The sequence below is a fragment of the Nipponia nippon genome, unplaced genomic scaffold (genome assembly GCF_047370975.1).
Source record: "Nipponia nippon isolate SJK-2023a ecotype South Korea unplaced genomic scaffold, ASM4737097v1 scaffold_69, whole genome shotgun sequence".
Classification (NCBI taxonomy): Eukaryota; Metazoa; Chordata; class Aves; order Pelecaniformes; family Threskiornithidae; genus Nipponia; species Nipponia nippon.
This window is the reverse complement of record NW_028262390.1, coordinates 148,450-161,190: the sequence shown is the minus strand read 5'-3', so window position 1 is coordinate 161,190 and position 12,741 is coordinate 148,450. Positions and strand designations below refer to the sequence as shown.

Sequence of the window (12,741 nt, the reverse complement as noted above, 5' to 3'; positions counted from 1 at the left end):
TGCTTTCAGTTTCCTGCTGTTTCAGGACAAAGGGAAAAGGCGCTGCTGTGTTTGGCGAGGGAGCCTGAGAGTCCTGAGCTGCCACGCTGAAAGATCAGTAGGTCTGGTAGGAGCCAAGGCAACTGCTTCCATCCCCTCCTCTACCTCCAGAGAGCACCAGCATCACCTTTGCTGGCCTCAGCAGGGTTTCTCTGACCTGCTCCTTACTGCCTGCAAGCGGGGAGTACCTCTAGAGAGTGCCTGGAACTGGGAGGTTTCTTCAGGTCAGAGCTGAGCAGACAGGAGTGGGTGATGGGGTCAGTGATCCCTGACAGGGAAAAACTGGAGGGCAGAGAAACACCTCCAGGCAGCAGAGACATGGGCAGAGAGCTGTAGGAACCTCCAACCCCAAATGGCATGGGAGGGAGAATATGGGAAGCTCCCTGTCATGCCCTCCAATGCAGACACCTGCCTCTGAGCAAGACCCCTGCTCTCGTCTCCCACCCAGCACAGCCTCTGCCCTCAAGGCTGTGTGGTCCAGGGCAGGAGTTGCCTCCTCTGCAGCCAGAGCTCTGGCACAGCAGAGGGGCATCTCTCCTGACACGTGGCCGCTTCCCTCTGCAGGGCAAAGGGGCTGAGAGCGACTGCCCTGCGCTTTTGCTAACTGGGAGGTGCTGTGCTCTGCTGGGTAAGGAGAAGGCTTTCCTGAGTGCCCGGCCGCCTCTCCTCTCCTTGCTTCCCTTAGGAGGAGAGTCACAGAGTTCTTCTTTGTTCCTGCCCCTGCTTGTGCTGCTCTTCTTCCTGCTCGTGGGGTCCCTGGCAGTAACGGTGGTGGTGTGGGGCAAGGGGTGGGGGTGGGGAGTGCCTGCTCTGGCCCTGACCTGGAGGGCGCTGCCCTGGAGGTGTTTCCATGGGACCAAGGTGCCCAAGCCCTCTCTTCATTTTCCAGGCTCCAGACACTGCACTCAGTGCTTGGGCAATGAGGCACTGCTTCCCTTAGCAGACAGCACCTTAAGACACCTGATTTTGCTGGACAGGGAGTCCTGCGGGGCTGTGAGTATCCCTCCAGAAGGGCACAGCTCTCCTGCAGGACCTTGGAGATGTCTGAGAGCACCCAATCTGCCCATGCCAATCAGCATCCTTGCCCTGTGCTCTTCCTCATACTCCGCAGAGCTGTGCTGGAAAGGAGAGGTGTTTTGAACTCTGCACCTGGAACAGGACCCCTCTGCTCCCAGGACACTCCAGTGTCTTTTCCAGAGCAACGTCTGGGTGCAGTCGTCCTGCAGCTGAGAGTGGTGCAAGCCCAGAGCAGCTGGGCACCAGGCTGATGGACAGAGCAGCCCTCCTGGATGGGAGCACTGACGCAGGTTTGCACTGAGAGCAACAGGGCAATGGGGGAATTCCAGCCTTTCCAAGACCATTTCCCAAGTGGGATGGGGGTGTCTGAACACTGAGACACATTTGCTGCGCCTCATCTCCCACCTTCCTCTGGGGAAGAAAGCGTCCTTCTGGGCTTTTTGCCCTCCACTCTAGTGCAGCACAGGGAACTCCTCCCCAGGAAGCCTCCCTCCAAACACCCGGGGCTGTTGCTGCCTCCATGGGTCCTTGCTGGAAAGCAGGGCTGACCCTTCCGGAGCCCCTGGGGAGAGGGCATGCCTCTGCACAGCACACTCAGCCAGCACAAACCAGAGCTGAAGCCTCAGAGCTCTGTAACAGTCCCCCAGGAAAGAAAAACACCCTTAGGTATTGCACAATGAATGAATGAAATTTTGCTGAAAGAAGCTTCTCTGCATTTTTTTTCTTTTCTCTCCTTTGACAGTTTCCATGGCCAGAAGCAGCAGATGTCCAATGGCAGCTCCATGAACGAGTTCCTCCTCCTGGCATTCGCAGACACGTGGGAGCTGCAGCTCTTGCACTTCTGGCTCTTCCTGGCCATCTACCTGGCTGCCCTCCTGGGCAACGGCCTCATCATCACCGCCATAGCCTGCGACCACCGCCTCCACACCCCCATGTACTTCTTCCTCCTCAACCTCTCCATTCTCGACCTGGGCTCCATCTCCACCACTCTCCCCAAAGCCATGGCCAATTCCCTGTGGGACACCAGGGCCATCTCCTACTTGGGATGTGCTGCACAGGTCTTTTTCTTTCTCTTCTTCATTGGAGGAGAATTTTGTATTCTCACTGTCATGGCCTATGACCGCTACGTGGCCATCTGCAAACCCCTGCACTACGGGACCCTGCTGGGCAGCAGAGCTTGTGTCCACATGGCAGCAGCTGCCTGGGGCACTGGGTTTCTCAGTTCTCTCCTGCACACGGCCAATACATTTTCGCTACCCCTCTGCCAAGGCAATGTCCTGGACCAATTCTTCTGTGAAATCCCCCAGATCCTCAAGCTCTCCTGCTCAGATGCCTACCTCAGAGAAGCTGGGCTTCTTGTGGGTAGTGCCTGTTTATCCTTTGGGTGTTTTGTTTTCCTTGTGGTGTCCTATGTGCAGATCTTCAGGGCCGTGCTGAGGATCCCCTCTGAGCAGGGACGGCACAAAGCCTTTTCCACCTGCCTCCCTCACCTGGCCGTGGTCTCCCTGTATGTCAGCACTGCCTTGTTTGCCTATGTGAAGCCCCCCTCCATTTCCTTCCCAGTTATCAAACTGGTGGTATCATTTCTGTACGCAGTGTTTCCTCCAGCAGTGAACCCCCTCATCTACAGCCTGAGGAACCAGGAGCTCAATGATGCCCTATCTAAACTTACCCAATGGGCGCTGTCTCACAGACAATAACCTGCCTCCCTTTCCCTGCACATTTCTCAGATTTTATCTTAGTCCATCAGTCTGCTTTTTTCTCTTGTGATAATCCTGATTATAGAGAATTTTGTGGGTTTATACTGCTTGTCTTGAGGCTTGATCTTATTATGTCTGGCCCTTGTACCCACTGTATCAAATGTAGCCTGTCAGATAGCAGCTCTTCAATAAAACAGAACCTCCCATGTCCAGGGCCTCAAGGCTTGGCTCTTCCTCCAAAGGTGCTGCAAAGAATATGTCCTAGGAATTGGTCTTTTAAGGTGTCTGTTCTCCTTGCATTCTCAATGTTTTGGGAGTTAAGGTCATGTTACCATTGCGTTCCACTGAGCCAAATGCTCTGGATTTAAAAGCTCTCTCGGGTGTCCAATAGCAGGGGAGATGGTCCATGAGCTCCCATTCTCTCCTCAGGTTTCTTCATGTATGACAGGACTGATGGCATATACCAGACTCCCTGGAAATGAATTTGGAGGGGTGAGGAGAGGAGAGGATGGGGACTTACCATGTGCCCTGGGGCTGGAATGAATGGAGGCTCAGAAGGTGAAACACCCTCAGATGTGAACTCCCTCAAAAGCAAAATACTAAATTGAGGTATGCAAAACAAGGACAGTGCGATGGGAGTCAGTAGGAACCCAACAGGCAGAGGGGAGGTACCTGAGGAGTCCCAGGTCTCTCATGCTGTCCTGGGCAGTGGGGCTGATGGAGGTAGAGATTGGGGTAAATTCAGTCAGGTTTGGGCATCACCTACAATGTGAATTCAGGAGAGCCAGAGAGTGCCTAGCTTCTGTTTCCTCGTGCCTTTGGGGCCAGCATCAGCCCCTGGGGTGATGGGAAGCCTGAACTGAACCTCTCTGAACAGAGCCTCTCTGCCCCCCAGGAGCTGCTGTGCCCTTCAGAGGGGCTGGGGCTGTGGGGTGAGGGCCCAGAGCTCTGCAGCACCCTGTGGTGGGCACTGCCATGGGGCCAGCCCAGACTGGGCTGCTCTGCTGGGCTGGGGAGAAGGCAGGGGATGTGGGGACAGTTGGAGAGGGTCTGGGCTGAGCTGGGAAAATGCCTGGGAAAGGAAAGCACGAGTGTAGAGCTAAGCCGTGTGAGTGTGCCGGGTGGGGGCACCAAGCAGGGTGCTCACAGTGCAGAGTCAGGCGTCATCATGAAGGAAGCAAGGCACCAAAGGTGCATAAGCAAGAAGCCCAGTCCTTGCCATGTCCCCTGGACACGTCCAGAAATCTGCCCTGGGAAAACTGTCCCACATCAGTCCCACACACAGGCTATTTCCATCTTTGGCCGTACACCCAACCCTGAGAAGGGATCTTTGCTGAATGGTCACTTGTCTCCTCCTCTGGGGCTCCGTGATAGATCCAACTCCATCACCAGTATTAATAAAAATTGAACCTGTTTCTTACTGACACTTATCACACACCAAGTCCCACAGCTCTTGCCACAGCTGGTCTCTCAGCCAAGCCAGTTCTCACACGCCTCCAGCTAGATCAGGTGCCCATGGCCTTGTCTCAACAAATGTTGAAAAATCCACTGATTGACATCCCACCAACTGGCCTGCGTCCTTGCTCCAGGGTTTCACTCTGAGGGATTTTGCAAAATCCAGCTCTCTCAGCCTCTCCTTCTCCATAATGTGCTCCAGGCCCCAACCAGTCTGTCCTAGGTGCAGGACCTGGCCTTTGTCCTTCTTCTGTTTCATGAAGGTCCCCACAGGACAGTCCTCCCACCTCTCAGGTTTCCCCTGAAAGGCATCCCTAAGGCACAGGAATGGTCCTCCCATGGTAGTAACATTGAAAAATGTGGTGAGAGTTCCCTCCTCTGGGTCATGGATATGGGTGTTAAACTGCACAGGGCTCAGGGGAGTCCCCTGTGCCACCTCACCAAACCCCACTATGTCCCCTGGCCTCCAGGTAGAGTCTGGCCCCTTCACCACTGCTCTCTCAGCCTCGTCATCCAAGCAGTGTTTTGCCCATCTGTTTGTCTGTCCGTCCAGACTGTGATGGCCTAACTTGGGTACAAGAACATTGAGGGAGACTTTGCCAAAAGGCTTGCTGAAGTGGAGGTAAATGACATCACCTGATGTCCCCTCATGCACAAACGAAGCTACTTCATCATGAAGGCAACCAGGTTGGCGAGGCATGATTTACCCTTGGGAAGTCCACGACGATGCTCTTCTCTTTTGGGCGCCCAGGAATGTCACCCAAAAGCACTCATTCAATGGTTTACTCCTCACCAAAGTGAGCTTCTACAGCCTGGGGTTCCCTGGGTTGCACTTTTGGCCTCTTTCAAAGACGGGTGCACCATTTGCTTGTCCTCACTCACAAGAGACCTCTACCAATCCCATGACCTTTCAAAAGGCATATTTGAAAGAAATATTGATCTTCACCTGTAACTTCAGCATCACTCCTCTGCCTGTTATATGGTGTATTTAGTTTCTCTAATCTTTCAAACGGTTTCACCTGTCCTCATACAATGACCATTTCTAATGCCATCTTTGCAGATGCAGACTCTCTAGACAAAGGCCAGTTCCATTAGTCTCTAATTTTCCCCTCCCATTATTCTTTGTTCATTCAGATACCTCTCACCTACCCAGCTGCTGCTTTGAGCTTCAGGGAGTTAAAAGCTTGCCTGTCTTTCAATAGTCTCATTGTCTCTTTAGCCGACACTTTAGTTGTTTTTATATCTATCTTTTTGTACCTCTCTATCTAAAATCTTTCTCATAAGATTATCCCTTGTAGAAAGGCAACCTCCTTAGAGACAGCTTGTACTTAGCCTGTGGTTACACAGCGCGTTTTATTGTTTATGAAAACTGATCATGCTTTGCTTTGCTTGCACATAGGAAAAATCCTTATGTGGCCTGCGTGCAGCCAGTTGTGATGGATGCACTCGACCTCTTAACCAAACTAGCAGTAGTTTGGTACAGGCTTCAGAAGAGGTAAAGGCGTGAGCCGTAGCCAGGCCATGAGCTCTAGTTTCTATCTGTTCTCTGAAAACCCACAAAGGAGCCGAGTGGTACATGATGTGTATGAGCTTGGAACACCAATCATGCGACTGACACGGGAATAGTGGGTGGCTATTCCAAGACTCAGTTATCAAGGAACAAAGAAACTGGGGGGTACAAGGAGCCTCCTGCATACCTTTCCTATCGCATGTAATTTGAGTGCAAGCCAACCACTTTATCCTATAAATACGACAGCCTCAGTGAGCCGCCTTTGAGCTCTCCCTGCTAGGCAGCGTGGCTGCCTGGCGGTGATCTCCCCTTGAGCTGGGACACCTCTCAAGGTTGCTCCTCGAGGCAGACAGACCTTTTACCAACAACAGATCTTTGGTAAGAGACTGATATCCTGCATAACCTTGTAGCATGGTAACTTTGATTTTGTCTGGGCAACTTTGATTGCATGCTGAATTGACAAATTTTGCCTATATAAGCTCTTAGACATAAATCGTTGTCCAAGTCCGAGACTAAGATTGGACCTAGCCGCACCTAAGCTCCATCAGCAGTTTAGAAAGCAAGGAGGTCTACTCTGAACCTCGTGACTCAACGGGAGGGTCCTCCTTACCCTTTTGTATCCCTGGTCTCTCTGTGGATCATTTGAACTCGAGTGTAACTCAATTTTCCTTTGTGTGTTTCTTCCATGCAGTAATTAGTAGAGTAAACCTTGTCATCAAACTTATTGAACCTTGAGCAACCACTCTTAAACTTTGTTGAATTCCATCGAATTCATTGAACTCTGTCAAAATTATTATTCTACCTAAATAAAACTTATGCCATAGGACCCCGTGGGGTTCCCATTTTGAAAGGAGGATGGAGAAACCAGAGAAGGTCCAGAGGAGGTCTGTCATGATGGGCTTTGGGGCCTAAAGCACATGAGCTGTGTGGAGAGGTGGAGGCACCTGGGCCTCTTTAGTCTGCTGAAGGAGAGGCACAGGGCAGTCTAAAAGCAGGTGACACCTACCTGGAAAGGTGGTGGAGCCAAGCTCTTCTGCGGTGTCAGATGGTACGACAGAGGCAACAGCCACCAAGTTCTTCCCGGGAGCTTCACCCTGGACCTTAGGAAACACTGACAAGGCAGGTGGTGCTGCCCTGCAGCAGGACACCCAGAGAGCATCTTTATTTCCATGTTTGGAGGTTTTTCAGGTTTCAGCTCCACAAAGCCACAGCCAGCTTGACCCTGGGGTTGGTGATACCCCACCCTTTGGTGGGAAGCCACCATTGCAGACATGGAGACAAGGCACCTGGCCAGCTCCTTGAACCCAGGAATCGGTATGCCATGCCACCTGGGATTCCTGGGAACAGCTACGCTTTTGTCCACAGAAGCGTGATTCCTCTTCATGTGTCCTGGCCAATCTCCTGACCCATGCGGTGCCTTAGGCTCTGAAGAGAACCAAAACCAACTTGATGACTAGGTTAGTTTCATTTTACATGCTGAAACGCAGGGCAGACGCAGGGAGCTCAGAGCTTCCAGGCTCCCTGCTGCACAGTTAGGACTTCAGAGACTGGAAAGGCAGGTAACGGTGTCGTGGCGGTGTGCTCCACATCAAGGTTGTGCCTTCCTTTGTGCCTTTTCACTAACCTGGGATCTGTCCCTTGGATGCCTTTGGCTAAAACCAAAACAACTCCCCCATTCCACCTCCCCGTCCTGATGGAAACTGTGAGAAACAGATGGAGCAGAGATGATTTAAGGGCAATTCTGCCTAAGAGCTGTAAGCATTAAATAATGACAGAGAGTTAGCAGTGAGAGAAAAAGCACTGTTCTAAGACTTGCATGCCAGAGGCTAATCATGGAGAACTTGTAGCTATTTTGTCAAGTAAAGATGAAATGGAAGAGCTTCAGTTCATCATCAAGAATATGAAGGAGTTCCCTTACAGCACTGTCCTGTTACTGCTATTAGGGACAGTACCACTAATTCCAAAACATCCTTGAGAGCTTCTTTGTTTTTCCTCGTCTCCAAAGCTCAGGCTGCTCAGACCTGGGAAGTACTCCCTCAAATCTCTGCAAACCCAGTCTCTCCAGCCTTCTCTCATCCACACTCTTTTACCCCAGGACACTTTTCCCCATCACGTCAGCACGCTGCCTGGTCTCTATTTTTTATCTGGGTGAAGCCAGGGTACTGCCTTGGTAAGCCTTCCCTACAGAAGTCGTCTCTCCCTGCTGATCCCACTTGTGTCACCTGGTGCTAGGTACAGCTCCATTTTCCTTCTGCAGAGCTCCATGGCATGGACAGTTTTCCTGTTTCTTCCATGAGAAAAGGTGACAAGCAGGAGAGACTCCGTGCCAGGAAGTCCCAGCCTTGGGTGTTGCTCAGCTGGTTCTTACTGGCATCTCTGTTGGCGTATCTGGTACTTTTCTGTGGCTACTCTTTCTGCACAGAAGATCCTAAAAAGACAAAGATTTCATAACGGATGGTCGTAAAAGCCCTGTTATAGACAACAAAGTTTGCCATGGGCTCTGGAGGGAGCCAGGAAGATAGTTAACAAGCGCCAGGAAGATCCAGGAAGCTTAAGGCCACTTCTGAAGAGTGAGTGGCTGTAAGCAACACTGACCGGCTGTGCGTAGGTCTCAGAGAGAGGGTGGAGGGATGTCAGTGAGAAACAAGGAGGTGGCTGATGGCTTTAGCAAATCCTTAAGCATATCTAAGCCCAGAAATGGAAAGCGGTTGATGTGTGTGGATGGGGAAGAGGAGGAGGTTTGTCCTGGGAAGATGTCAGGAGGGAAGACCCCTCTTCTGCAAATCAGGGATGACAGACATTTCCATGTGGTGTGCATCCCCTAGGAGAAAGGGAATGCCCGCTGCTGAGGATGGCTGTGCTCAGTCATGCACCGTGAGCTGACCATGCTCCCTTTACCTCCTTCACTTCCCACACTTGGATGGAGCTCAGGAAACATGGATGAGCGTGGAGGATGCACAGACCTCCTGGGCTGAGGTCCTGTCACTGCAGGGGAAGAGGGAAGGGTTTGTGAGACACATGGTAGTGCAGGGAGAGAGCAGAGCATGTGAGGATTCAAGCGAGTCTGGGGCTAGGACATCTTGGGTGCTAGAGGAAGGTGAACAGGGCTTTGAAAGAAGCCAGATGGGTTGTGGGGAACTCAGAGACATTGGCAAATCCTCAGAAAACTACACCTTTGTGTTTGAAGAACAGTGAGGACACCGAACCATTCAGGTTGGATGGGACCTTGGGAGGTCTTTAGACTAACCTCCTGCTCACCTTGGGATGAACAATGAATTCCCATTAACTTCCTAAGGGCTTCTGTCCAAGAGTGTCCTGAAAATGACTAAGATCTTTGGTGGACTCCTAGGGACCCTCTGAGGAAGCTGAGGGTGCCTTTTGCTGCCAGGTAAGGATGGCTACAGGATTCCTTGACTCCAACAAGCTGCTACTAACCTCGAGCATCTTCTAACGAGCACTGGCCACTGTCCTTGATCAAAAGGTGCAGTCTTGAGAGGCTGCTAAAGTTTTTCCAAACCTTGGACTATTGCCCCGTGCTGCTCTTCCCTGTAGGCACCAATGACACAGCCAAACCTGCAAAGGATTGAGTGTGACTGCATGGCTCTGGGGGTGATGGGCATGGTGGCACGGGCAGTGTTCTCCTCAGTCCTGCTGGGGAGGGGGAGAGGCTTGAGGACTGGACAGATCCTGTGGGTCAGCAATTGGTTGCACAGCTAGTACCAGCAGCAGGGGTTTAGTTTCTATGACCAGGAGACCCTCTCTGAGGACCACTGACTGCTGTCAGTGGTGTCTACGCTGCTCCTGAGGGTGTTCGGCAGAGATGAAGCTGATCTCCAGCAAGAACAAGGTGCTGCTGACAGGCACACTGTGAACATTGCTGCTCTGTTCCTTGCCTGTACCATCAAGGGGGTGAGTAAAGGGTGGCGGAGAGGAAAACCAGCAGCTTGAGAGTGTAGGCAGACGAGTGGAGACCCCAGTGCGATGTGCTTCCTATTCCTGCACTGTCCTACATCTACTGGCTAGAGCAGGGACAGACCTTGCTGCAGGGCAGTGGTGGCAATCGGTGGCTTGCGCAAAGGCAGTGCTGTCTGGGCTGTGTGTCACACACACGCTTTGAAGGGGGGCAGCTTTCCTGTGCAGGACCAGTGCTGTCCCTGCCAGCTGCATGTAGCTGTCTGTGAAAGCCTTGGCACCTCACATAACACTACAGGCCTTTCTTTGGCCATTAAGTTGAGTAACCGTCCTGAAATCTGTTAGGCAATGTGGGGATGAAACGAGACAACTCTCATGATAGTCAGGAGAGATCTAGGAAGTACAGCTGACGGAGATCAGAGAGAGAGAGACTTAGCTCTCCCTGTGGTCCATGAGTCCATTTGATCAGCTGAATCCCTGTGCAGGCTGTCCAGAAAATAACAAATAGAGAAAGATTCTCTTGTCCTAAACGTGTGCATCTGCTGCCATCTCAGTTGTTCAAAGGAAATCATCCTCCTGCTCAGGAATGATGCCTCAGATACCACCCTGTCTCTCAGAGCAGATACATTAGAACATGTAGTTACCTCCATGTCTCTTGGACCAGCTCTGGCACCTCAAATGTCACCAGGTGTTTGCATCTGAACACCTCACTCCTGGCCTCCATCTCCAGTAATTATCACGGGAGCTGAGACAAGTGGCTCCCAAGCAGCAGGTGCCTGTTTTGTGCCCATCTGAACTAAGGCAAGGGGAACCCCATCACCTGTGCGTTTGTGGCAGGCATGGGAGGGAGCTGTGTCCCCTTCTAGCCCCAGGACTACAGACCCAGAATGAGATGCCTCAACTGACTGAGCTGAATCGCTTCCATCAGCAGGAGGGATAAAAGAGATTACACCCTGTCCTTGTCTGTGTGTCCTGCCTAATGCTGGGACAAGAAAATAGGATTCTGAAGCCTCATTGTTCTTCTGATACATGAAATGACAGTGCTGGAAAGAAGTGTCTCTCCCCAGCTGAGAGGGGGAACATGAGTGATTCCTTCAGCCTGTTTCACAGCAGGTTCCCCTGGAGCCCCAGGGACACCTGGAGGGAGCCCAGAGGGGCAGAGAAAGTGCTGCCTTGGGCTGGGCCTCTGCTGCTGAGCTGGGCTGGGCTCCTGGGATGGAGGGAGCTCCTGGCAAGTGGGCAGCCCTGCAGAGAGACACTCTGCCCAGGAGCAGCTCCTCTGCAAAGCGCAGCAGGGCTGAGGGCACTGCCTGCCGGCACCGAGGGGAGAGGAGCCAGGCAGAGAGAGGTGTTAAAGGCAGTCAGCACTGTGAGAGCTCACTAGGAGTGAAATCTTCACAGCCCTTGACACGGTAAGTCTCTGGCTGTAGGAATCTCCTAAAGCTGGTACCTCCCACAGTTGACAGGATCTGTCAGGTTGACTTACAGTATCCCTGTTGTAGAGGAGAAGAACATGCTCCAGAGCAGGGCTTCCCTGCTGCACTGTCAGAGGGACAGGACACGATTGCTGCCTTTTCATGGGGACAACTGCAGGGTGTGAAGCTGGGTGTACAGCCATGGGTTCCCAGGGCTGTCTTTCAGAGAAGGTTCCCTGCACCCCAGGGGGCTGTGTGCTGGGGCAGGGACTCTGCTGCCTGCCAGGGTCAGCGCTCAGCCTGCCCAGGGAGCTGCCCACGATGCTGCAGGGACAAGCTGTGGGTGGAAGGAGTGACCCCTGGCAGGACAGGATCCTTCTGCTGTTGAGAGGGTGCTATGTGGGTCGGGGCCGCTCACAGCTCCAGATCACCACTAGGAAACTACAAAGGGATGTTTAAAGGGGAAGTTCAAGGCAGGGTTTACAATAAAGATAAGGAGATTTCCCGAGTCTGTGTTTTCAGTTTCGTACTGTGAGGGCAGGGGAGAGAAGAGGGGCAGTGGGGGAGTGAAAGAGAAAAGGACCTGTCAAGTTTGAACAAGCCATTGAGACTCCTGAGCTGCAACTTGGAATGGTCAGTAGGTCTGCTAATAGCCTCCTAAAGTGCCTTCAGCTGCTCTTCTGCCTATGGACAGCTCCAGCATCACGTCTGCTGGACCCATCAGGGTTGTTCTGAACTTTTGACACTCCCAACAGGAACATGTGCCCAGCCAGTCCCTGCAAACAGAAGGGATGCCATCTTTAGGGCACTTGGCTGTCTATTTGAGTTGTTCTTCCAAGCCTTGAACTGCCCTCAAGGATGCAAAGCTGTCCCATAGCACCTCTCTTTTCTCTGAAAGCCCCATGGAGAACACAGAGAATCTACGACGGAGGAAATGCTGTCGGGTTGGTGAAATGAGGCATGTGTGTCCTTGGCTAGAAGGGGGGTTCTGAGACCTTGAGAACAAGTGAGGCATTTAGTGGTCTGCAGTGAATCCCGCTGCTCTCAGCAGTGTCTGGTGGTCTTCAGGGCACCATGGGAGTGTGGTCATTCTCCATCTCGAAAGGTGCAAGCCCAGGGCAGCTGGGAACAAGGCAGAGGGACAGACCAGCTCCCTTCGCTCTGCTCTAAGCCACAGGCAATCCTCCTGCCTCTCAGGACTCCCTCTGTTCTCCCTGAGGGCAGCAGAAATTCTGAGGTTTCTGACATCCAAGAACACTCCTCAGGGGAAACGGAGGGAAACTTTAAGAATAAACTCTGAAATTGCCCTCTACCATTCTGCTTCCTTCCCACAGGGAGTGCAGGTGCTGACAGGCCCTTCTGCGTTAAGAGCAGTTTCATCTGACAAAGTCAAACACCAGGACTGGGTCCTTCCCCCACCTCTCCCATGAACCCACTCCTGCAGAGTAGGGCTGACTCCTCGGCAGGCGGCAGGCAGCAGGCAGAGCCCATATTTCTCATGGCACATTCAGCCAGCACCAAGCAGGGTTTCAGAAATGGAGCTGAAGGAAGTTCCCATAGAAAAGTAAAAACGGGGTGGGTGTAGAAAGGGGAGCATCTAGGAGAAATGGCTTTTGTTTTGTTTAGAGAAGTCTCCCCTAACTTCTCACTGCATTTTCCTCCTTGGACAGTCACTCATGACCAGAGGCAGCAG

General features: G+C 52.3%; 1 protein-coding gene across 1 annotated transcript; it reads left to right on the top strand.

Annotated features, from left to right (window-relative positions):
- Window positions 1-1,820: 1,820 nt before the first annotated feature.
- LOC148051099 (olfactory receptor 14C36-like) lies at window positions 1,821-2,756 on the top strand. The gene has a single exon (XM_087738393.1). It carries the CDS (start codon window positions 1,821-1,823, stop codon window positions 2,754-2,756), a length of 936 nt encoding a protein of 311 aa, XP_087594519.1.
- Window positions 2,757-12,741: the final 9,985 nt, after the last annotated feature.

Excerpts from the sequence above, each read along its gene's own strand:
- LOC148051099 (XM_087738393.1), top strand. The coding sequence starts at position 1,821 with ATGTCCAATGGCAGCTCCATGAACGAGTTCCTCCTCCTGGCATTCGCA.